General features: G+C 38.2%; 2 protein-coding genes and 5 non-coding genes across 7 annotated transcripts; 4 read left to right on the top strand and 3 right to left on the bottom strand.

Annotated features, from left to right (window-relative positions):
* Positions 1–4,192: 4,192 nt before the first annotated feature.
* Positions 4,193–4,265, bottom strand: trnaf-gaa (transfer RNA phenylalanine (anticodon GAA)). Its single transcript has one exon. It is a non-coding gene; the product is annotated as a tRNA-Phe (tRNA).
* Positions 4,266–4,555: 290 nt separating this feature from the next.
* Positions 4,556–4,628, top strand: trnaf-gaa (transfer RNA phenylalanine (anticodon GAA)). Its single transcript has one exon. It is a non-coding gene; the product is annotated as a tRNA-Phe (tRNA).
* Positions 4,629–5,627: 999 nt separating this feature from the next.
* Positions 5,628–5,700, top strand: trnaf-gaa (transfer RNA phenylalanine (anticodon GAA)). Its single transcript has one exon. It is a non-coding gene; the product is annotated as a tRNA-Phe (tRNA).
* Positions 5,701–7,105: 1,405 nt separating this feature from the next.
* Positions 7,106–7,178, bottom strand: trnaf-gaa (transfer RNA phenylalanine (anticodon GAA)). Its single transcript has one exon. It is a non-coding gene; the product is annotated as a tRNA-Phe (tRNA).
* Positions 7,179–7,493: 315 nt separating this feature from the next.
* Positions 7,494–7,566, top strand: trnaf-gaa (transfer RNA phenylalanine (anticodon GAA)). The gene has a single exon. It is a non-coding gene; the product is annotated as a tRNA-Phe (tRNA).
* Positions 7,567–7,891: 325 nt separating this feature from the next.
* On the top strand, positions 7,892–21,372 carry LOC137595603 (uncharacterized). Its single transcript, XM_068315816.1, has 25 exons — positions 7,892–8,493; positions 9,302–9,439; positions 10,018–10,172; positions 11,313–11,451; positions 11,570–11,768; positions 11,865–11,943; positions 12,026–12,148; positions 12,278–12,419; positions 12,501–12,659; positions 12,767–12,843; positions 12,938–13,201; positions 13,779–14,021; positions 14,469–14,562; positions 15,326–15,532; positions 17,950–18,087; positions 18,212–18,366; positions 19,002–19,140; positions 19,228–19,426; positions 19,546–19,624; positions 19,711–19,833; positions 19,918–20,059; positions 20,133–20,291; positions 20,423–20,499; positions 20,824–21,060; positions 21,148–21,372. The coding sequence occupies exons 1-25, from the start codon at positions 8,307–8,309 to the stop codon at positions 21,370–21,372; spliced, it is 3,879 nt and encodes a 1,292-aa protein (XP_068171917.1). The 5' UTR covers positions 7,892–8,306.
* A 1,011-nt stretch (positions 21,373–22,383) lies between these two features.
* thoc7 (THO complex 7) lies at positions 22,384–24,472 on the bottom strand. The gene is made up of 8 exons (XM_068315697.1): positions 24,391–24,472; positions 24,052–24,172; positions 23,854–23,981; positions 23,605–23,691; positions 23,040–23,097; positions 22,854–22,920; positions 22,698–22,767; positions 22,384–22,537 (listed from the first exon to the last, which is right to left on the bottom strand). The coding sequence occupies exons 1-8, from the start codon at positions 24,407–24,409 to the stop codon at positions 22,479–22,481; spliced, it is 609 nt and encodes a 202-aa protein (XP_068171798.1). The 5' UTR covers positions 24,410–24,472; the 3' UTR covers positions 22,384–22,478.
* Positions 24,473–26,394: the final 1,922 nt, after the last annotated feature.

The raw sequence follows: 26,394 nt of genomic DNA, 5'->3' as shown, positions 1-26,394 counted from the left end.
AATATTTCATTTTCCTGCTTTTCTGTTTCTTTGTCAAATGATGGGAAAACTACAGGTGCACTCCCCACACCCATGTGAGAAAAACATGTGCCCAAACACACACTGACTATGATTCATAAATTCATACCAAGGACAAACCAATATTATGTAACATATCACAATTATTGGAAAGATTGGCTGTGCTACTGACACGTTGTCATGGTGCAGTAGGTACCGTAGCATAACCACAGAATTTCTTGTGATCGCTGTGAGTCGATAGGAAAAGGGTTTGAAATGAAGGGAAACAAGAATGTTATGTAAGACTGTTGATGCCCAGGTAGACTGGACAGGTGAACCTGGTGGTGTCAGTTGTCAGATGATGTCAGTGATCTTCATTTTCCTCGGAATATGCTAAGTGAAAGTTCCTTCAGGAAGGTTATTACTAGGCCATAGATTTTGATCATAATGTTCTGCCATCTATCCAATCAATCTTTACCATCAGTGTCTCAAATGGTGAATTTATCTTGTCACAGCTCAAGGCAGATAACTTGCATATTTTGCAATTTGTTGCTACCTCATGTTTGAGTTCCCAGGAACAGGTCGTACACTTCAACACGTTGCTCCTAAATCGTACTCTTTGATTAACAGCAACAGTCTGTGTTCATACAGACGCCTGTTATGACACCTCCGCAGGCGTCACTGAGGTGGAAGAAACTGACAGCGCATTACGCCTTCATTGTGTACAAACAGAACATTTGGAGGGGGATAAAGGCAAACCAGGCCCACAATGAATGCACAGCAAGTCTGAATGGAGTTATTGTCTCAATTCAGTGGAAGTTCAAGCAGCCCTTCAGCAACATCACTGGTTGAACAAAACAATTACTGTAAACACTTTTCTGCTGCTGCTTTCTCTTAATGACGTAGATCAGCACCCTGGCAATAGCAAAGGTCAAGTCAGAGCAGAGAGCAAACGCCAATCTGCAGCGTCTGCACAGACAACACATTCAAACAAGCCTCCCCACTGTTGTTGGAGCCTGTTCACGGAGCACTGAGTGGGTTTGTTGCTTTCTACTCCATCAGTGTGAGAAAAGAATGTCTATTTTTTTTTTTTTTTTTTTGCTTGATTGAAAGGACAAAAGCACGGTCATACTATGTCCCCTTAGACAACCTTCCATTGTCACACTGGGACTGTGAGTATCATGGTGGGTTATGTCACAAGACCTCCACAACAAGACGGTCTTAGAAAAATGTTTCTATACTTCTATTCAAAATGCCAGATCTCATCAATTTTGAGACATATTTTTACCAGTTATGTCACTACTGGTAAATATGTTTTGTTTTGTTTTTATCTGTTTTGTGACCATTTCGGAGCAACCATACCAAAATGAAATTATTTTTTTAAATGGATATGTTTTTATCATCAGTAGATCTGATGATCTGTTCTTGTTTGTCAAGATATTACAGATCTGAATAACACTGACTCTACATTGTGTCAACTGCACATCATGTGACTGGATCATTCTTGATGCAGAATCTGCTTCCCCACAAAATTCAATTATAAACCACAGACAGTTTTTTCAGACATCTTCCAAAACAAACAAACAGGGGAAACAAAGACACACGAGTGAGGGCGATCACTCTGCTGGAGGTTAAAGGGAAGAGGTAAACAGAAACAAAAGAATTGATGACAGAGATCAATGGTAATCATTTAAACAGTTTAGTCCGTCTGAAGGATCTTACTCTGTGAAACATTTTTATATAACTTCAGACATTGTGACATCAACCATCAGTTCAAGACAGAACGTTTTTCGCAAATAGGACAAAACAGGAAGAAAATTTGGTGGCTAGAAGTCACTGCTGCTTCAGTCATGCAAACCTTCCTTTAATGCAAATCTGCTTGGAAATAGAACCAGACTATTGTATAATAGAGATCTGATTACTTAGGGCAAAAACATGCTCTCCATTGGACCGGCACTCTGTCCACCTGCAGATTTCTTTTGAGAACCTAATTGAATTGGAATAAAGCTTGACCGGCTGTCCAGACATTCTTTGTAGCTCTCCAAGAGCAATGGGAACAAGGACACCAGGAAACCAATCTACAGCGGTGGAATCACATGGTGAAAAACACACTAGAAACAAAGACAGAGAGAGATATTGCATAATAAACAGCACAGGATATTACACAGTGAGAAATTACATAGCAACAAATGGGAAGGCAGAATTTACATAAAAATCACAATTAGTGCTGACAGTGTCAACCAGGGGCAAGTTTAAGTACACAAAATACCCCCAGCATCATTTACATGAAGCACACAGACACAGTTGCATAGTCTGATTTATAACTGGATACTTATGTAATGTTTTATAAGACAAGTGTAAAAACAAGTGTATTTGTAGGGGGGGGTATATCATGTGGTGGTGTTTCTGTGTGGAGGTTCTGGAAACCACAAAACAAATATCAGATCATGAGAAATTAAATTCTTAGTGTGCCTTATTGCTCCGCTCCACTAGTAAACTGTACAGTAAACTATCTTAACTTTTGATATGACCTTCTGCAAATGTACCTAATGTACCAGTCATCAGCTTTTGGCAGCATTCTTGAAGAATCTTAGCTTGTTCTTCAAGGACAAAAGCCTCTAGTTCTACGATATTCCAACTTTATGTGTCGCGACCACCTTCCTCAAATCCCACCAGATGTCTGTGCCAACCAGTCTGGACTGTCTTAGGACTTCTTGTCAGACCAAACTCTGTAAGCTTATGTCTGAGTTCCAGTATGTTTTTTCTTGTTCGTTTTAGGACCAGATCTTCTCTCTTAAAAATTCTGGGCAATTTGCTGGAATTATTAGTGACAAAATAAAATATAATAGACCAATTTAAGCTTCAGCAGAAGACAATTTGTGAGCCTAATGAAGTAAGTCTGTGACGGTTGGCACGGTGTTTTGATCAAGCCTCATTTGACAGGGAACAAGTTGAACTGTAGGTCTCATCTTGCAAGTTCCATCAATGTTGCAGACAGAAATATTGTGGCTCAAATCATCATAGTAAAGCCATCCTATCATTTTGCTCTCTGTCATTATGGGAATTTTTGAGTGTAAATCTGCAGATGTTATCATCACAGATACACAAGTTAATTTTCTTCCTGACCCAATATCACATTTTGAACACAAAAAAAATTAAACAGAACATTTTGCACATTTTCTATCTCCTCCTGCCAATTTCCTGCATTGTTAGTTCTCTGTCTGTTCATTATCGATGCACCGCTGATTGGCACATCACCACAGAGAGGCACTGGGCTATTCAGACTGGTTTTAATGGGAATGACGTAAATCCCTGACATGTTCCGTGCCCCTGGGCCTGGACCACCCCTTGTGGTCCAGGGCTCTCTTGCCTTTACATGTCTCAGCTGGCGCTCAGACAAGTTCCACTTCTGAGGAACTGCCAGAACCTCCAAGTACCAAACACCGTGTTCTTCTGGCAGTGACAGTGCTTCACGGTGACCAAAATAAAGCCTATTTGTCTATAGCTTTCGTGTGTTTGTCTGGTTATCTGACAGTACATTTTTTTCAAATTTTTTGTAAATTACTTAAATATAGGTGCGGTTAAAAGATTCAAGGAGTTGAAAATGACCATGTAAGCTATGGGTGTACAAGTACTACCAGTCAGTCGGCACCAGGGGTCAGACAGACACTGTCTACTGTATTAATGATTGATGAAATACACAATAAAACAATAGTAAAATTACTAATGAATTTCATTCACTTTTAATAAGTTTTATGTTTCATTCAAAGTGGATGACTTACGTGATGATGATAGGTGATAAGAGACGGGATGAGTTCAAATGAGGGGTAGAAAGACATGATGAATATGAGGAGGGGAGCAGAAAGGGACTGACCGAGAAAGACAGGAGTGAACAGGAAAGAAGTCATCCTTTATGGGCCATGAGTAGCATGGAATATTAATGGAAATGGAAAACTCTCCCAACTGAGATATTTGGTAAAACATCTCACACAGAGTGGACTTTGAACATCTTCTGAGGAAAATATTGCAATTCACAGACACAAAAGTAGCACTATCAAGGCTTTCTATCAGATTAATATTGTCAGTGCTTTATTGGTGGCTAGTGAGAAAACAAAATGTACAGGTAAATATTAGAAAATTTAAATTTAAAAAATTGTAATAAGAAGTCAACTACATACAGAAACTTCTACACCACTGCCGAAACCCGGGATTGAACCAGGGACCTTTAGATCTTCAGTCTAACGCTCTCCCAACTGAGCTATTTCGGCGGTGGGTGTTGTACCGATCAGTGGCCACTAGGGGTCAGACACACACTCTCTACTGTATTCATGTAAACAGCCCCCAAGCGTCTCATTGCATGTGCGTCTATAAAACAGGGGTAATAAAACACAATAAACGTTAATATGAAATGAAATATACTAAATTTCGCTAACTGTGTTGACTTGGATCCCTTTCGCCTGACCACAATGAGCAACACTTTTCTGCCACTCCCGTACAGAAATTGATGACGTCAAATGTGGTGAGTTGAGGGTTTATTGGCGTCCGGCCAGGATTGAGAGCCGAAATAGCTCAGTTGGGAGAGCGTTAGACTGAAGATCTAAAGGTCCCTGGTTCGATCCCGGGTTTCGGCAGTGACGTTTGGGTTGTTTTTAGACCGTGTTACTACTGAACAAAAAAAAGCAATGCCTTTTATTTCAGAAGCAACAATTTCAACAGCTGCTGTTGATGGCATTAGGTATTGAGTCTGTGTTTCTCAAAATAGAGGAAACATATGAATTATTACTATTATTACTCTATTAGCTCCCCCTTTTATAGTTTCAACCACAAGCAGTGAATATGAATGTGAATAAACAGGAAGAAAGGAGGATGAAGAGGAAGGCAGTTCTGTCAATGGCACATTTATGGGGGAAGATCTAGAGCACATGTGTCAAACTCAAGGCTCGGGGGCCAAATGTGGCCCGCCACATCATTTTATGTGGCCCGCGAGAACATAAAAGGTCAGAGTATCTAAAAATAAATTAGTCAGAAGTGTGCTTTGACCAAAAACTACATTTCCCACAATGCAGTAATTAAGAACATTTCCAGTCTGACAAAAATGTTGTGAACAAAGTTAATGTTCTAACTTGTGTTTGATGATTTTTGTCTTCATTCACTTGCATAGTTTGATCCTTGATTGATGGAGTTCTGTGGGTTTCATAACCTGACAAATTAAAAGGATTTATGTTATAACAGAGCAACAAGCAAACATGTTTTTCTGTGCAACTGTAATGTTTGTAAATTGAATAAGTAATAAATTAAATAAAACGTTACTATGAAATGAAACACACTAAATTTTGCTAACTGTGTTGACTTGAATATGTTTCGTTTTAGCACAATGTGCAACGTCACTGCATTCGCATAACCAACCAAACTGTCCTCACAAAACTCTCAACTTTAATGTTAATTATTGACGATTTCATTCAACTCAACTGAAAGAATATAAATGTCTCAACTTGTCTTTCTACTGTTCCAAAGGTCACAACTTTATTTAATGTGAAATAAACAGAATTAGTGTGAAAATTCAGTTTTCTCTCCCAATATATATGATGTCAACTGCGGTGATGTAAGGGTTTATTTGGCATCATTTGTGAGCCGAAATAGCTCAGTTGGGAGAGCGTTAGACTGAAGATCTAAAGGTCCCTGGTTCGATCCCGGGTTTCGGCAGTGGTGTCACGCCCTGGGTCGAGTAGTTATGTTTTACTACTGAACAATGAAACATTGGCTCTAATTTTAGGACCAATACAACAACTGCTGATGATCACAAGAGTTGTGACATCCTGCTTCAAAGTGGTGATGTAATTGTCAGTGTTCGTTCGTATGTCCATCAAATTTTTTCGCAACCGTTGCAGATAGAAAGATGAAACAAAACGCACATTACTCAGGCAGCAAAGGGGAAGAAAATGAGATGATGACCTTGACCTTGAGAAAACTAAGGTCAAATTTCAACTTTTGTACACTCAGGAACCAGATAAGATAGAAAGATGAGGGAGAAGGACAGTGTGAGTAAGCTAGTGCTTCGATCTACCTATGCACTAGCTTTGTTCTATGGTCAGAGCTAGTGCATACTGTAGCTGTGACCTACCGAGGTGAGAGCCATGCATTTGTCAGGGGCTACTTTCAGGGTACCCTGACCTACTTTTCGCGGGATGTTGCAGTCTCTGACTGCCTTGGTTCTTGTTGAGTTTTTCTTACTCAAAATGAAAGGACTCTCATATATTATTGTTATTATCAATACACTACTAGCTTCCCTTTTTATAGTTTCAACCACAACCAGGATTCAAGTATAGAAACAACATAAACAAGTCTGTTCAAATATCCATGTCCAACAAATGGATCACTGGCATGTCCTTCCACAAATGTTTACAAAATAATATAATACAGCGCGCTCTCGTTCCTCACGGTTAATGTGTTCCAGGAACTACACGTGATTAACGAATTCTGCGATAGAGCAACAAACTGTTTGCCTCATTATTTACGGTGATATTAATCTGATACTGATATTAAACCACTTTCTATCTGTATTATCTTTTCCCACACTCTTTTAGATTGTTTAAACATTTTTGCGTTTCACGTAAGTCCGAGACTCACAGAACATAGCGCACTTCCGGGTGCCATCAGCCAATAGGATGCGCGTACGGTATCACGTGACTGACTACCAAAAATTTACAATGAGGTGAAGTCGCGACCGTTGATGCGGGAATACGCGAGGGCGCACTGTACAGTTTTTTTTATCGTTAAAATGCCTCATGAATGACACACACGACCATTATAAATTGTGCTTATCACATTTACCATATATAATTAATACGTTTAAAACAACGTTGGAGTGTTTTATATGTTCATATGTTGCTGACATGTATTTGTAGAGAGGAGAATGAAGGGGAAGGACCTCCAGGGTGTCAAGGTAGATTCTTCAGACAGTCTGGACCTACGCCAGCAGAGGATGGATTAACGATAGGCTTTTTTAAAAAGAAAATCATTCAGTATACTCTTGATGATGAATCCATAATAACATAACTTGATAACTGTCGTTCCACTTTTTGCTCAAGCTGTCAAACCCTCATAGCCGTGCCGAAACCCGGGATTGAACCAGGGACCTTCAGATCTTCAGTCTAACGCTCTCCCAACTGAGCTATTTCGGCGGTGGGTGTTGTACCGATCAGTGGCCACCAGGGGTCAGACATACACTGTCTACTACTGTATTCACGTAAACAGCCCCTAAGCGTCTACACTTCGTGTGTGTCTACAACGTTAATCTTTAAAGATTTCATTCCACTCAACTGAAAGAAATTAAAGGTCTCGACTTGTCTTTCTACTGTTCCAACGATCAGAACTGTAGTTTATGCGCAACAAACAGAATTAGTGTGAAAAGTCCGTTTTCTCTGCCTCTTCTCCTGACACTGATGACGTCATATATGGTGGGTTCAGGGCTTATTGGCGTGTTGCCGTCATGGACAGCCGAAATAGCTCAGTTGGGAGAGCGTTAGACTGAAGATCTAAAGGTCCCTGGTTCGATCCCGGGTTTCGGCAGTGGTCGATCAGCAACAATTGCTTTTAATCACTTTAGTAATTTTGTTTCTCAAAATAAGAGGACACGTATGAATTAATACTATTATTACACTATCAGCCCCCCCATCCCTTTTATAGTTCAACCATAACCAGGATGCAAGTATCGAAACAATATGAACAAGTCAAATATCCATGTCCAACAAATGGCTCACGGACACGTCCTGCTGTATACAAAATACGAAATCAAATACTGTTTTTTCTGTCATTATTTCAGGAACAACGCTTTCAACAACTGCTGTTCTGTTGATAACATTAGTTTGTGGTCCTCAGAATCTCAGGGCACGTATGTGTTGTGCTATTGCAAGAGGTCGATTGGAGTAAGTCACTCAAATGATTTCAGGAGTGGCTTTAAGGGTCCATCGGGTTGATGTTTGACTTTTTTTTTTTTTTTTTTTTTTTTAATGTATGCAGATAAATAGTAGACAACACGAAAACTTATGTCAAATTCACGTTTTCCACTCACTCCTCCTGCCGTCACCATTTCTATGTCAAATACAAGAAACGAAACCTAAATCCGGTCAGTTTCTATTTCTCGGAACCAGCTCTGCATCTCCGTCTGCCTTTGGTTTCATTTGCTGCTCTTTTCTTCACCACAGTGAAACGGGTTTTGTGATCCTGTCATCCTGAAAGAACGGCTTCCTTCGCTTCAGTTTTGTCTATTCGTCTATTTACCCCTCGACAGAAGACTAGAAACCATCATCATGAACACCCTGAACCAACATTACGAGGAGAAGGTGCGTCCCTGCATCGACCTCATAGACTCTCTCCGCTCTCTGGGGGTAGAGAGGGACTTGGCTCTGCCTGCTATCGCCGTGATTGGAGACCAGAGCTCGGGGAAGAGTTCTGTGTTGGAGGCGCTGTCAGGTGTGGCTCTTCCAAGAGGAAGTGGTAAGAAATATATCCACCGACGAATGAGTATTCTTCATGTACAGTAAGAGAGAACTGGATTGTCGTTGCAAGTTTCAAAAATCAATCAATCAATCAATCATTTTTTTCTACTGGACTTTCCATTGACGTTGCAGCACATACACACACTCAAATGTGTGTGTATGTGTGTGTATATTGTATATCTACACTATATATGTACAATATATATGTATATATACTGTATGTACTGTGTATATATATACAGTATATATACAGTATATATATGTATATATATTTTTTTATTTTTTATTTTTTTTAAAGAATTTCATCAAGAAGAACTACCTAATTTTTTTTTCAATAAATACACAACATAAAGGACAACAACTGATCAAATTGTCTGTAGTTTCATGGAAACCTTCATTTCATTGGGTTTTATCTCTGTCTTCCCCCAAGAAAGGGGAAAGAAAATATTAGTAATGGATTAACTTCAACAAATTAAAATTAATAATAGCATACATCTGCTAATAGTTGATGAGAAAACATTGCAAATATTCAAAAATGTCATATTAAGAAGGAGAGGAGGGCAATAACTGAGTATGACAAAAGCATATTGGCTGGACTTGGCTGAATTTTACAAAGGCCCGTTGATTCCAAGGGCCAATCATTCCTTGTTTTATATCCCTGAAGTGACATTATTATTAGTGACTGTATATTCATACACAATTAGATGTAAAGGATTGGTTTATAAGTAAAAAGCCATACACCAAAGTATGATTGATCATGTTTAATCTATCTTTTCACTCAGTGCAGTGAGTTCTACCTTTTTCAGGCATTGTTACAAGATGTCCTCTTGAACTGAGGATGAAGAGGAAGAAAAATGGAAAAAAGTGGTATGGAAGGATAAGCTATAAAGGCCACGATGAAGAGATAACACAACCTGCAAGCGTGGAAAGCAAAATTAGAAAAGGTGCAGTATACAGTACTTCACTTTTAAATGCCATTGCTATAAGTACTGTACTGAAGGCATTGAAATGATTTACGCACGTTCTCTTTCCTAACACCTGAATCATATACATTTAGTTTTTATCTTCAGTGTTCCTCAGCTTCAACTTTGACGCTGCTGACTTACGTCTCTAGGCATAAGTAGGCAACTCTACCATCAAGTAACAATACTATATGTCGTAGAATGTGGTCATGTTTTCCAAATAACAGTTACTGACAGTTATTTCACTTATTATATGAACTTATTTTTAGGAGTATCAAGAAAAGATTGTCCTTCGAGTTTAAAAATTGACCTTAACTGATGTTGCCATTTGAGAGATGAAACCAGTGTGATCCAGAAAGGTTCTCTTTGACCCCTAAAATCCTCTTCACCTTTGCTGAGATGGTCTTTTCCTTCTATTCAGACCATTATACGTCCACAAATATAAGCTACGGGCTTAGCTACATTATCATTCTTAGAAAATGTAAAGGCCACTGACACTGCAGAGTTTGACCCCTGTCTGGAACCAGGTCACCACATCACTCATTATCTTCTCTCTCTAGCTCAGAATGACATAGCCGGGCCGGGCTCTGGGCTGAGTGATGAGCTCATCAGCCTGGAAGTGGCTTCTTGTGATGTTCCAGACCTGACGCTCATTGACCTGCCTGGCCTTGCCAGGGTAGCTGTGAAGGGACAACCAGAGAATATTGGAGACCAGGTGTGATTTTTTCAGAACTTCTGTAATTTGATTCAAAATACCTGGAGACAATTGGATAAATTGCTATGAAATCTGGTGTAAACGATGTAAACGAATAATCTCCCAAATCATCTTGAACTCAACAGGTCACATACCAACTAGTGGCAGGATTTTGCGTCAGTGACAGATACCTTTCAAAGTGACGACTTACCATGAAAATAGCTGTTGTTATGAATGCAGCTCAAACAAGGAACCTCAATAAGAATGATTGTGTTTGAGCTCTAATGAATGCAGCAGTGAAGTTATCGATATGTACTACACACAGTCAGTCAAAAGGTGTCCATGAATTTAACAGGATGAGTAGTTCTGCCTTCTAATATTTTGATTTTAAGTAGTGCTGTCAGGCGACTAAGAAAATTAATCTTATTAATTACAGGATTTGTAATTAAGTAATCTAATTAATCACATTTTAATCTCATAACTTCTAAAGGCCCCTAAAATAAAGATTTTGAATTCTAGGACATTACAAAATTATAGTGCATGACTAATTAATAGAATGCACCAAGAAGAGAAGATTTGAAATCCACATTTTTATTGGTTAAGTGTGCTTTATAAATGAAATTCAAACAAGCTTGTTTACATTGTCTGAGTGTAAGGCTGCCCTCTTCTTTTGATTGATATTGCCTGCGAGTGAAAAGAGTCTCTCACATTGCACAGACGTGGCAGGGGTAGCCAGGTATTTGTGAGCAAGAGAGGATAGCTGCTTCAGTGACATGAAAATTCTCTTTTACAAAAGGTACAAATCACTGCGTTTTTGTTCATAGTCCTGTCTTTGTTATTTTAATAAATAAGCTTTCCGCCCAAAGGTCCGAGTGGGCTTGCCTCGCTCTCCTGTGTCGCGTCCATCTCTGTTGTCAGTCACTCTGCTTTTGACTAGTGGGGCAGGTACGAAGTGACGTACCACTGCAGCCTACGGGTCCCTCAATGGGCCAAATTTAAATATAGCGCGTTAATTTGCAGCATAATTAATCTAACAAAGGCGTTAAACTGACAGCCCTGATTTTAATACAATTTTTCTTTTTGATTTTTACATGGAAATAATTTTAACGTTCCTATATAGTAACTTTATACTGACAGTTGATAAAATGTCAATGCCTGCAGATTAAGCGACTGATCCAGAAGTTTATCCAAAAACAAGAGACCATCCTCCTGGTTGTTGTCCCAAGCAACGTGGACATAGCGACCACGGAAGCTTTAAAGATGGCGCAGCAGGTGGATCCTGATGGAGAGAGGACTCTGGGTAAGTATACTGTATTTTTGAAACAGAGAATCTGATAATTAAATGTTCAACATTGTTGTAATCTTTGCATTTTAAATTCACTTTTCTCCCCCTTTCTCTCTCTATTACCCACTCTCAGGTATCTTGACCAAACCTGATCTGGTGGACAAAGGTACAGAACAAACAGTCCTTGATATCATCTATAACCAGGTCATCCACCTGAAGAAGGGCTACATGATCGTCAGGTGCAGGGGTCAGAAGGAGATCACAGAGAAGGTGTCTCTTAGTGAAGCAGCAGCAAGGGAGAATGCCTTTTTTAAAGATCATGCACATTTCCGGTAAGTTCATTCTTTTGGGATGATGATGCAAATAGCGACATACCATTTAACAAAAGGCGCAGGACGTATTGGGGTGATCTTTCATTTTTCTTGTAGGATTCTCCAAAATGAAGGGTATGCCACTATTCCTAAACTGGCTGAAAAACTGACTGTTGAGCTGGTGCATCACATCCAGGTGCTTTCTGGTGCTTTGTATTCAACAGTCTATACTTTGTCCAGTCTGTGTGCTAAAGGTGTGACTCGTACATAATTTTTAGAAATCTCTACCTAACCTTGAAGATCAGATAGAAAGGAAGCTAAAGCAGACTCAGCAGGACCTGGACAAATATGGCAACGGACCTCCGTCGGATGCATCTGAGAGATTTGTCTTCCTCATCGATGTGAGTGGGCTTGATATCATATTTGGCTTTCACAAAATACTGTACCTCCAAATGAAACATGTAAACAAAAGGATTTGACCATCTAAAAAAAAACGATTTGCCCTTTCATGTGAATCTGTTTCATTTTAGAAATTGACAGAATTTTCGAAGGAAATTTTCAGCCTCACTTCAGGGGAGGAACTCAAGTTTGGAGTCAGTAGCAATATCTTTTCTATTATAAGAATGAAGTTTGATTCATGGAAAAACATGATAGACCAGTCTGGGGTCACATGTAAGTACATCAACAAACTTGGTTATATGTTTTATACCTACTTAGGTTTTGATTGACTTTTTTTCATGAATTCTATTGCAGTCAGCAGGAACATTGAGAAGGAGGTGACTCAGTATGAAAGAAAACACCGTGGACGAGAGCTACCAGGGTTCATAAATTACAAGACCTTTGAGGGCATAGTCAAAGCTGAGATTCAGCAGCTGGAAGAACCTGCGGTCTTGAAACTAAAAGAAGTGGCAGGCATGTCTCACCATGAAGCTGCAGTGATTGTAGGACTGGATATGTAAAATATTTAAGTCATTAGTTTTCCCTTTGTTGTTTACCTTTGTCTTTTCTTTTGTTCATAGAAATTGTGAAAAAAGAGATGTTTGAGGTGACAGAGAGCTGCTTTGTTGGGTTTCCAAATCTTATTAGGACAGCTAAGGTGTAATTTCCATTATCCTCTGTTATTTTTGACACATGAATAGACATGGTTGAATATTTCCTGAAAACACGTCAATGCATGTTTTTATTTTTAGATGAAGATTGAAGACATCAGAAAGGGGAAGGAGGCTGAAGCAGAGTCCATACTGAGGACTCAGTTTAAGATGGAGGCCGTTGTTTACACTCAGGATTTAACATACAGCAAGAAATTAGGGAAGCGGAAGAGAGAAGAGGAAAAAAGTGACTCTGCTGTTTTGAACTGTGGGTTTGGGAGAACAAGCATCAACAGCACTGTGAGCAATGATAACAGTGGGGCCACCCTAAAAGAGATGGTCAGACACCTTAAATCCTACTACCAAGTAAGTCAAATTTAGAAAACACTGTAACATTTTCCACAAATTTTAATTACACTATAATGGTAGAAAAGAAATAAAATCTTGCATTCACCTGTAATTAAATATTTATTCCGGCCACAAACAAACCTGTAATTGGTTATTTCTATGTGAAGTTCACATCTGTCAATATCTTTCTGACCTCTTGAAAATGATTTCAGTAGCCTGTTTTATAATCAACATTTAGATGGGAACTTAAATTAAAAACAGGTAACCTTGAGTTTGCATGAAATGTCACGACATGGTTAATTCTATCCCCTATAACCAGTCATCATTTGACATCAGACTAGTTTTGCAATGTGGAACAATAAAACATTTTATTCTTTACCTCCTCTCATTGTATAAAGGTTGCAAAGTTATGTATGTATGAAGAGTATAAATGTTACCAGAAATAAATTAAAATTCTGAAAATGAAGCAGGCATTCAAATTATATGAAGTAATGCAATTTTTAAGAGGTATAATCCAACTATTAATCATACATTTTTGTGGCATAAAGGGGTACAGATAAATGCTTTTGTTCACTGTCACCTCTCCCCACTTCAGATTGCTGGCAAGCGTCTGGCTGACCAGATCCCTCTGGTGATCAGATACCAAATGTTGCAGGAGTCTGCCATCCAGCTGCAGAGGGAGATGCTGCTGATCTTTCGGGATAAGAAGAAAACTGACTCCCTTCTCCAAGAAGACCCTGGCATAAAAACCTTGAGAACGCACCTTCAGAACCGCCAAAACCGCCTGCTAAAGGCACGGACCCTGTTGACTGATTTTACTATGAACATATTCAACTTTTAATTCAGCTGCAACGAAAACAAAACATTCCATAAAATAATTTGTCTGCAGAATTCATGGCTGCCATGTTTTACACATCATTTAAATCTGCTCAATAAATCAAAGTTATTAAAGCAAAATTGTATCATAATAAAGCAATATTCTCACAAGACCTTTATTTTACAACTGCATTTTTGTGATTACAAAATAAAGTTGAAGTACTGATTTTAGCCATTAGCCCATTATTGAATATGATGTTAGTCCATGTCTGTGTTTCGAACATTGTATGAATTACTCTGAACTGAAACTGAAAGATTACTTTCCTCATGCTGATGATACTGTGGTATTACTAATGTGTAATATTTTGGCTCCATATTGGCGATCGCATCATTGGTCGGTGGGGTGCAGCATGCTTCTGACAGCGCTGCTCCTTCTCGGACGCCAAACATTTATTGACGCACCTGACAGGTGGAGGAAATGATGATGGAGAAGTTTTCAAAAAGGAAAAATGCTAACTCCGAACTCGACCCTGGACAAGATTCTGACCCAGATGAAGGCACAAGTATGCGCAGTGGCAAATAAAAGAAGCAAAGAAGGCAACAATACAGCAGAAAGTATCCCTGTTTCGTGTTTACTATCATTTCCCCTGGTGACACGGATTTAAATAAAAAAATAGAACCAGTGCAGTCACAGACTGCGACATCCCTGAATTCAAAATTTTACCCTGACCTACTTGCATAGATCAAAGATCAAAGGTAGTGCTCCTACCTACTTTCATAGATCAAAGCTACTACTTTGATCTTACACTGGCCTTCTCCCTCGTCTTTCTATCTTATCCAGTTCCTGAGTGAACAAAAGTTAAAATTTGACCTTGACCTACTTTTCTCAAGGTCAAGGTCATCATCTCATTTTATCCCCCTTCGTTGATTTATTTGTGTTTCATATCATCTTTCCATCAGCAATGGTTGCGTAGATACGCGATGGACTAACGGACGGACGGACGGACTAACACACACAAACGCTGACAATTGCAATACATCACCCCTTTAAACAAAACAAAACAACAAAAAAACGGTCAAAAAACCCCGTTGTAGGTGACGCACAGCAAGAAAACCAGAAACCGCATTGTTATTTGTCTCTCACTTCGAAGAAACGAAGGCCAGAGTAGGTTTCGGTTTCATTTGTCTCTCCTTAAGTACCACAGATTCCTTTCTGCTGCGTCAGTGTCGTGTTGAAGACTACCGGGGCGACCTTTACTGACTCTACCTCTAACATTCCTTTCAGAAAACTTTATCAAAGTTTTATTACTTCAAACACGCACTGAGGAAGACTAGAAACCATCATCATGAACACCCTGAACCAACATTACGAGGAGAAGGTGCGTCCCTGCATCGACCTCATAGACTCTCTCCGCTCTCTGGGGGTAGAGAGGGACTTGGCTCTGCCTGCTATCGCCGTGATTGGAGACCAGAGCTCGGGGAAGAGTTCTGTGTTGGAGGCGCTGTCAGGTGTGGCTCTTCCAAGAGGAAGTGGTAAGAAATATATCCACCAAGAAAGAACTACATTGTCTTTGCAGATTAGATTTTTTTCAGTGACTGCATTTTTTAAGTCCCAACAGCCTAAATGTTTTGCTTCTAGATTTATTTATTTATTCCAACTCAAACAAAGAGAACAATATTGTAATAAATAACACTCCAAATATCCTTTTGGTTTGTCTTGTCAGGGGTCACCTTAGTGTGTTATCCCCTTTTTTTTTTTTTTTCATTTTTAGGTGAACGCTTATATTTGCTTGACTAAGGTTTTTTAAGAAGTACACTTTAAGAAGTACACTTGCTCAATGCCCTTCCTGCCACAACGTAAGCATTTAACTGGTCTTGAGACCAGCCTACAGTTGATACTGGTTTGTGGCCCTGTAGGGCTGCAGATAAAATAATTTCAGATTATTTTAGCATCATATATATATAATTTTTTACTGCTAATGCATGCTCCATAAGCAAACTCCACAGCACTGTATGTAAGTAGTAGGAAAGCTACATAGGGCCAGATATAAGAAATATAGAAATAAATGCCACGATGAGAGCTTGCAAGAAAGAATATTGTAATTGTATTGTAATCTACCAGCAGAAAATAAGAACTTCATCAAGAAACTATAGGATATCATGAACAATGTTATTAAGGTCAAATCTTCCTACCCACATCACTTTAACGTTAAAAATTTGGAATAGATGACATGGAAGAATTGGCAAACAAATACAAATAATTCTTTGTATGTGTAGGGTCTTGAGTTGGGATCCTTTTGATAAGAATGGAATGAGAAATCCCAGCTCTGTGTTCCCCACACCAGTGAAGGACACAGAGATAACCTGGTCAGCAAATGCGTAGAATTGATTACTGTAGTATTTCTCCTACGTTGAATGCACTGATTGTAAATTGCTGTATTTCAAAATAAACCTCAGCGCAGTCACTGGAACTGAGTTTTTTATTATAATTATTTCTTATTAAAAAGGATTTTCGTTCTGCATTAAATAATTTTGCTTACAATTTATGAAAAAAAAAAGGTTGTTTAATGTGTTGACTACAGCCGTCCTGGCGTCATTGACGATTATTGGGCAAATTTGTGTGATAAAGAGTGTGCTAATAATTTCCCTACAGAGATTAATAAAGTATTTACATTTACATTTACAAATGAAGGCTGGTGTGTGGCGCAACAAAGGTTGGGGACCACTGTTCTACGGTGTCTGAACAGTGTACTTTCAGAACTCCTGTTACCTGAGGCTTGGCTTTAATCTCGCTGACCACTGTTCTTCTTACTGGTATTTTCCATTATTTATGCATTTTTGACCTCAGCAATGGAAATGTTTGATTAATGTTTTATCAATCAATCGAACTTTATGTATAAAGCGCTTTTCATACAATATGAGCAACCCGAAGTGCTTTATATAAAAAACAATACAACAAACAATAGACACAAGAAATATCTCCCTTTTTCCCCAAGGTGCGTGCGCACACACACACACACACACACACACACACACACACACACACACACACACACACACGCACGCACACACACACACACACACACACACACTAATTTAATACTGAGGAGTTAAGACCATAGAGGATACGCTGTCCTACACTCGCCACTTTGAAGTCAGGAAACACCAGAGAAGTTAATCAATAATGAGAAAAAAGATGACTGTATAGATTAAAATTTAGTACATACAAGTTCTAAAATAAATACATTTAGAGGCGGACTAAATTGGTAAAAATAATCAAATGAATAAAATTCAATTAAAAAACAGTCTAAAAAGGTAAAATAAATAAATCCGTAACTAATAAAATAAGATTCAATTAAGAGCCAGACTAAAAAGTTAAAAATGATAATTAAAAAAGAAAATAAACAAATACATTTTTAGTTAAAAGCCAAGCTAAAAAGGTAGGTCTTGAGTTTGCGTTTAAAAATGTCCACATTCTCTGTTTTCCTATGTTCTTAATCTCAACTTTTATGCCTTTCTGTTTTTCTTTAGATTTTTTCCTTGTAGCGGGTTTTTGTGTATTTATCTAAATAAACAGTATGTATTATTATAACTATCATTATTATTTTAAATATGTTACGGCCTAAGTGTGCAAAGGAATGTATTTCTGGCTGAACATTTCTTAAGGCTTGAATGTATTTAAAAAAGCTAACAATTAACCTTAACAAGCTCCAGTGTGGTTGCTGCAGATTACAGTACATAACCAACTTCTAACAACAGCATAATAATACTTAATTCTTTGATGAAGCAGCCAAAAGCCAATTAACAAAGTTAATGTGGTGGTGTTATTTTTATTGTAATGAATTATAAAGGGCTTTCATTAACATTCATAAGAAGGCCGTAAAAAGAGTCTTACTATTAATAAATGTTAATGTTTCAATGTAAGTCTGATATATACTCTTGATTTTCAGGCATTGTAACACGTTGTCCTCTTGAACTGAAAATGAAGAGAAAGAAAGAAGGAGAGGACTGGTATGGAAAGATATGCTACCAGGACCATGAGGAAGAGATCGAAGCCCCTGCAGATGTGGAGAAAAAAATTAGAGAAGGTCCAGCACACAGAAGTTTAAATTATTTTTAAAATCCATTCATGAAATGGCCCTTTCTGTTAGGTTTCAAATAATAAGCGTTTTTTTTTTTTAATTGACCACCCATGATTTCCTCTCCCTACAGCTCAAGATGAAATGGCTGGAGTCGGAATGGGAATCAGCGATGATCTCATCAGTCTTGAGATTGCCTCTCCTGATGTTCCAGACCTGACACTCATCGACCTGCCTGGCATTGCCAGGGTAGCTGTGAAGGGACAACCAGAGAACATTGGAGACCAGGTAATCAATTGGTTTAGAGCAATTATTCATTACTAGTCTTACTTAAAATGCCCATTTATACATGGGAATGTACGTATGTCTGATGCGCACTCAGCAGAGATATATTGATTTGTCTGCTCCATTTGCTACTTCCTGTCATTTTGGTTTTGTCTGTACAGCTCTGATCTATCACTCTAGTGAGCTTAATGTTAGAACCGTCTTCATTACACTCCTGCCACATCACACAAACATAGAAATAAAAATAGGTTAGAGATGGCAAAATCATCTAGATGAATATGTGATGACGCAATTACATTACGTTTTGAATTCTAATATAGTCACACAACTTTAACATTACAGTACTATATATAGATTTCTACAACCATGACTGAATTCCTGGAATTCAGTCGTGGCTCTTGGTTTTTGGTGTCCCGGCCCACAGTAAGATCACACTTCCCATACATATCATTCTACTAAGACAAGCCTCAGGCATTAAGTAGGAATGCCATACTTTTACACCCTAACCTTAAACTACACAGATACAGTCTTGTTGTATGAACTCATCGTGCAAACTGAAGTAACATAATCACTTGGAACAATTATCCTATTTGTACACTATTTATGATACAATGTACAATATGAATCAATGCTTTCAGATTAAGAGACTGATCCAGAAATTTATCCAAAAACAAGAGACCATCAGCCTAGTTGTTGTTCCATGCAACGTGGACATAGCGACCACAGAGGCTTTGAAGATGGCACAGGAGGTGGATCCTGATGGAGAGAGGACTCTGGGTAAATGGCAAAGACTAAATGGCGAAAAAAAGCCCACCTGGTAAAATTACTTGACTTTGAGATACTTTTTTGTCCATGTTCCCTCAGGTATCTTGACCAAGCCTGATCTAGTGGACAAAGGCACAGAAGAGTCAGTCATTGACATTGTCCATAACGAGGTCATTCACCTGAAGAAGGGCTACATGATCGTCAGGTGCAGAGGTCAGAAGGAGATCACAGAGAGGGTGTCTCTTAGTGAAGCAATAGAAAAAGAGAAAGCCTTTTTTGAAGACCATGTGTATTTCCAGTAAGTTCATTCCTTTTGGATAACTTGAACCAATATTGCTATGATCATCCGTTGTTGCTGCAGTTTGAAATTACAAATGTCACATCACATGAACTTTTTTTTTTATATTCATGCTACAGCACTCTCTACTGTGATGGCCATGCTACTGTTCCTAAACTAGCTGAGAAACTCACAATTGAACTGGTGCATCACATCGAGGTACAGTAATGTTTCTTGTGGCTTCCTCTTGATAGAAATACCTTATCAAATTTGAACTAAAGTTTGGACCCATGTGTGATTTGCAGAAATCGCTTCCTCGGCTGGAAGAGCAAATCGAGGATAAAATATCACAAACACATGCAGAGCTGGAGAGATATGGCAACGGACCCCCAACTGATAAAGCTGAGAGACTCCTCTTCCTCATTGACGTGAGGTCCCACACGCTAACATGTGGCCACAAGGACAATATCACAAAAGTATGAATTTGAACTTATTGTTTGTTTGTGCTGCAGAAAGTGACAGAGTTCATTCAGGATGCTGCCAGTCTGACTGTGGGGGAGGAACTCAAGTGTGGAGACAGGTTCAACGTGTTTTCTATGCTCAGAAGAGAGTTTGGGGAGTGGATCGCTTACTTGGATCGTTCAGGAGAAAAGTGTGAGTGTAATATTTTGATTTGCTTCTTTAGCTTTCCATCAATGAGCCCGAAAAATAAGACAGTGTGTTGCAGTCAACAGGAAGATTGAGAAAGAAGTAGAGGAGTATGAGGAGAAGTACCGTGGACGAGAACTACCAGGATTCATCAACTACAAGATCTTTGAGCAAATGGTCAAGGAGCAGATTAAACTTCTAGAAGAACCAGCTGTGAAGAGGCTTAAAACCATAGGAGGTATGTGATTGGATAATGTGTGTGTTGTCATCCGTTTTGCTTGTGCTTTTTTTTAATTATTGGACAACCACCATCAAAGGACTCAGTCGAAATTAAGCTGCTAAATTATTTTTGATTTCTGTTCCCTCTAGATGCCATTAGGAAGGTTTTCATACAGCTGGCCCAGAACAGCTTTTCTGGATTTCCTAATCTTGTGAAAACAGCCAAGGTAGCATTTTTATTGCAGTTTGAATGTGGTATCCAGATTCATTCACACTAGCACTGACGACCAGTCAGTTTGCAATTACAAATGTTTTTTTTCCCCCACTAGCCTAGTGTAATTGAAGACACCAAATACTTCACAAGATGTTTCTGGTTTTATTTAGTCTATTTCTCTTTCTATAGCTCATTTGATTTCATTTATTGCAATATTTTATTTGGTGAATTGATCTGTTATCCATTTATTTATTTCAGCACAACACTGTAATGTATTTTAAACAAGCTACACAAATAAACAGGCTTGATCCGACTTGACAGAGATTTTGCTTTGCAGACAAAGATTGAATCCATAAAGCATGAGAAGGAGTCTTCTGCAGAAACCATGCTGAGAACCCAGTTCAGGATGGAGATGCTTGTTTACTCTCAGGATAGGACGTACAGCAACAGCTTGAGTGAGAGCAGGAAAGAGATGGAGGGAGAGGAGGAGGAGGAGGAAGAATATCCTCCAAACCGTGAGGATAATCATGCAACACTTGAGCAGTTAATGTTGCACCTGAAATCATATTACAAAGTAAGTTTTCTTTACAAAGGAGGATTGCTCAAAAACAACAAGGATTTGACAAAGTATTTTTACACTTCTCTTTCTCTATACTTTCAGATCGCCATCCAGCGTCTGGCTGACCAGATCCCGCTGGTGATTCGCTACCAGATGTTGCAGGAATCTGCCGTCCAGCTGCATAGAGAGATGCTGCAGGTTCTTCAGGACAAGGACAATTCAGAGTTGCTGCTGAAAGAGGATATTGACATTGGAAGCACGAGAGCTGCTTTGCAAAGTCGCCTCAAACGCCTCACACTGGCCCGGACTTACCTGGTGGAGTTTTAACGGGTGGAGATGGCTACAAACCTAAAGTTGTTAACCGGCATGTTGTATTTGTTATCTTTTTCAGATAGTACAGTCGGATGTTGCAGGATAATCGTCTGATATATAATGGGAAAGATTTGCACTAGATGTTAAAGCTGTTAAAAATTCTATTTGAAGGTCAATATATGAAGACTTTTTATATACTATTGTCTACAAGATGTAATAAAAATAATTACAAAATAATACTTGTTCCATGGTTTATGATCAGAAATTCTGGTGTTTATTTTCTGCTTGCCTTCAAAGGTATTAACAGTAATCTTTTATGAGCAATGATGACTTAAGAATATATCTTTATGATCACAGTTTAGGTATTTCAACAGATTTATGATGTAAGCCTGAATAATCAGGGTCTAGAGATTCAAATCCAATACATGAACAGCTTCAATACTTCAATGGCATCACTCTACAATCCACTCCATTGATCCATCAGTGCCAGATCAAGATTTATTTTCTAATAACCACAAATGAAAGTTTGACATAGAAGCACTTTGATTAAAGAAAAGTCAACTTAAACCTTCAGTATACTCTAAACTCCAGTTTGTGAAGATCTTGTCCTCAGCAATCAAGGAATTGTCGCTATCATTATTTTACCAGCTTTTCTTGTCTTTAAGGTTTTTTAAATACTTATGCAATTGTTTCCTATTCCAGTGATGGGAGACAAACGACTCCTTGACCGAATCTGTTCCTAAAAATCTAATGAAAGTCAGTATTTTAGTAATAATGTTTATTCAGTTTTTTAAACCATGAAAACTATTGTTCAACTTGAGTACTCATGGGATTTCAATACATTATACCAAAGCTAATAGATTTTGTCTTAGAACATTTTCCTTCTTGCGTTATTTCAGTTTAATACATCTCTATCATTATGAAATCCTTTCTTGCAACCTTCCTTTATTTTTCAAAATAGAGTTAATTGAATTTATGATCCAGACATCTACGAACCCTCTGGTCAGGTAGACAAATAAGGCAGACATGGGCAAGTCACATTTATTCAAAAACACATACAAAAATCACTGTAGCCAAAAATCCAACTAATTTAAAACTGGTTTCCATGGAATGGTAAATGTTCATTCCCCATTCTCTGTCGGGCTTCCATGATTGTTGTCATCGTCTGACTTATCATCATCTAGGAATGATAAAAATCAGCAAGACATAAAAACTTTTAATCTCAATACTGAACAAATGCAATAGACAAACATTTAGAAGCAGATCAGCTGACATTATATAAAAGAGCTGTGCCAAGAACGTGAATGCTAAACATGGCAACCAAATGTCTGTTTACTCACTCTCAAGTGTCTGTTGTAGTTCCTGTATGGTACTCAGCAGCACATGGAACTGCTTTTTCCTTAACTCCAACTGCAAAAGTGAGAGTAAAAATAAATATTACAAATGACTGAAGATGTAACAGGTTTAAAATTAAGAGATGATAAAAGTGTTTGTACCTTTGCATCGACATTCTCCTTGATGTGAGACAGTTGCTGGAGTTCTTTGTCAAGAGCCTCCAACTGCCTGAAAGTGATTGAAGCAAAATTAATCAATCTACCGAGCACGAAAGTCAGACCTGCTCCAATGTGTGAAACACAACAACTTTTCATAATCCTTATGGAATGCGTCAGTCCCTGACTTACTTTAGTGTTTCATGTCTGTCAGGATGTTGCTGAATAACTTTTGCTAAAGCATCATACTCTGGAAGGGAAATAAAACAAAGTTAAATGAGAAGGATGGCAGACAGCGTGAACTAACCACATATAATAGTTAGTCAGAACCAAAGAAAACCTCTTGGACGTGAAGTGACATGTGTTCAACCAAAGTAAAGCAAGAACAGCTGACTGTTGTTACAATCTTGTAACAGGATTGTAACACGATTGTAACAATCACGCTATTGTTGTTTGTTACAATCTTGTAACAATCAACAATAGCATGTCACTAAATCCTGTTCTTATTTTGTCTTAAGATTTTTCACTTAACTTTAATTTTATTCTGTTTGTTTGGTGGTCTTTTAAGTAGAGAAAGTCTCCAAAAGTAACTGTTGAATAACAACACAATAACAAGTCAAAACGACAATATTGTTTCCTTAAAACGATAAAACTAAACAGCCAATGTTGCATTTGTCGTTGTTTATACTAAAAAAATAATATCTTCAAATTACTAAATAACTGCCTTAATCAAGCTGGAGCACTGAAACATTACTACCTTGGCGATTTTTCCGTATCCTCTTTGCCCTCTGAATTTCTTTTTTGCATTCTGCTATCTTCTCATGTGCAGACATGATGTTTTGTTCTGCAATATAAAGACAAGATTAGTTAGTAAGACTATATAAGACAACACCATACATCTCCCTGTGCATTTATAAAACACTGTATGTCATATACTGAATACACACACGCTGGACTGCAAATAACTCGTCTGCATACATGGCCTGGAATCCACAAGGTGTCCTACCAATGTTTTTGTAGATCTTCTCATAATTCTCCATTTCCCGGAGATTCATGTCATAAACCATTAAAGTCTTGCCCATGGAGAACTCACACTGAGCCAGAATACCCAACATCCTCTGATACTGCGTGAACCTGAGTAGAAATGCAGGACAGTTAATGCACCACCAAGTCCAAGGCTCGCTGGTATGCTGAGCCCACTTACCCTTCCTCCGCGGTTCCAGGCGAGCTGCACCATTTCGTGAAACTCTTTAGAAGCACATTGATTCGGCGGTCATCGCCAGCTCCATCTCCGTCAATGAGAAGACGTTTCCGTATAACTTCATCTACAAAAAGAAGGAAGACGAGACTCAGTCAAATAGTACGAGAAGTTCCGATGAGCTAGCAGCTAGCATTGTGGCTAGTGCTTGTTTTGATAGCAAGCTTCCACAACGAGTCAAGTTAGTTCGTTTATTAATGTACGACAGTGTACATCATACTATTTAAAAAACTTTGACATAGATTTCCACTCGTATGATTTAAAAGGAGTTAAAGTGTTGCTAACCATCTGTGACAGCACCCATAGTTCAATGTCTTTCTTCTTGTTTTCTTCTTCTTCGTTTTTCTTCTTCTTCTGATTCTTTTTTCTTGTTCGTGACGGATGATATTTTATATTTATGCATAGCGCCGCCTTGCGGGGCGGAGTGTGAAATAACTAATTTATGTTATTCTCCCTGTTATCAGAATCAGAAAATAGTTTATTGCCAGGTACAGTAAAGTTTACCACACGAGGAACTTGACGTGGTGTCGGTGCATTAAAAGGTGGAAGAGAAGCAGTATGGAATAAAAACTATTTACAATTTACATTAAGGTGAGGTATATGATTGTTGTTTAGATGGAAAAAAAATCCGGGCACTTTAACTTTTTACACTTGAACGATTAAGGAAACGGATCATTTCTTGGCCTAATTGGGGAAACTCTTTTCTACTTTGAAACTGAATAAAACTATATATCAGACAGGTTTTGTGTGTTCACCGATTTTTGTGGGCTGTCTTTAGTTTGAAACCATTTTTTCAAGGGAACCTAAAAAAAAAAATCCTTTAAATCCAAATTCCTCTAAATCCAAAAACTTGGTAGGATTATTATATCTGCAATATAATAATCTAAGGCAGGGATCTTGCCTTTGGTATTATGAACAATCCACCAGACACATTGCCAGGAATGCTCCCCATTCCACAGTGATAAGTTTATGTTTATTCTAACAGTGGAAAAATGGAAATCTGTGCCTTGGCCAACATATGTAATAGCAAAAAATCAAGTTCAAAATATTCAACTTCTTTAAGTCACAAACTGATTTTGTTCAGATATCTCCAAGCAGAGACCACCGAATTAAAGAGACAATCAAAATAGGCCTGAAATTGGCAAAAAGAAGAAATTCTCTGAGGCATGATGTCTCAGAGATTTTCCCAAACACGCTACATTGGTGCTCAAGAAGCTGCAGCAGCAGTCCATAAAAAGGAGACTTATTGTTAGAAATGATTTTGGGAGACACAAGAATTACTGATTCTGAAAAATATTGTGAATAAAATCAAATTAGATTTAACTAAATCTTGATTTATATTTAATTAAAAACACAAATACCACCTGTTTTACGGTATAACATAAACACAAAACAAAAGCATACAAGGAAAAGAAAAAGGAAAAAAAAATCTGATGTTGCCCTGACAAACTCAATTGTAAATCCTCTCCAACACTGCCTGTAATTGCACTATATTTTTAAGGAAGACGAGTAAGTGAAACCTGAAGTAAAAATCACCCACACATTCACACCTATGGACAATTTAGCTACGATGCCTTGTTTTTTGAGGTGTGAGGAAGCTGGACAACCCAGAGAGAACAGAGCAAGCAAACGCTGCACAGAAATGTTCTTGGTAGAATTAAACCTGAGACCGTCTTACAGTGAGGCAACTTTATCCTGTGCTTTAGGAACATTAGAGGAGTCTTAACTTTGGAAACAGTTTTCTAGCCATGAGAAAGTATTCCTGTTTATACTGTCATTCAACTGAAAGGCTATAAGGCCCATGCATTTTTACAATTAACACATCATCAATTGAATTATAAATTACTGATGATTCCTTATGTTCTCGAAATAAATCTTTTATTAAAGAGCCCAAATGTGTTACGACCAGGAGCGTGTGGGAAGTGCATTTTCCAAACTACTCAAAAATAAGGATCAGACACTTTTCCCAACAAGCCCACAAAAACTGGAATTGAATCTACAACAATTTGAAATCTTTCACTTGCATTTTTTATATCTTTGAGTTGTGCACCACCTTTTGACCTTGATCATGAATACATTTTAAAACAGATTATAGAAGTGTATATCGGCCTTTTCTGTTATGTATTACACAATCTCTCCATAGCAGTTTGTATTACCTAGCTATCTTTAGTCAATAGACCGTATTGATCCACCATTAATATGTTTACCTCTTATTGTTTAAATTGTTTACAGGAACGAATATTTTACGTATTACCAGGGAGAGAGAATCTGTCATGATCCATTGGGAAT

Source organism: Antennarius striatus, chromosome 5 (assembly GCF_040054535.1).
Source record: "Antennarius striatus isolate MH-2024 chromosome 5, ASM4005453v1, whole genome shotgun sequence".
NCBI lineage: Eukaryota > Metazoa > Chordata > Actinopteri > Lophiiformes > Antennariidae > Antennarius > Antennarius striatus.
Note: the sequence above shows the minus strand (reverse complement) of the source record. Positions and strands in the feature narration are given on the sequence as shown.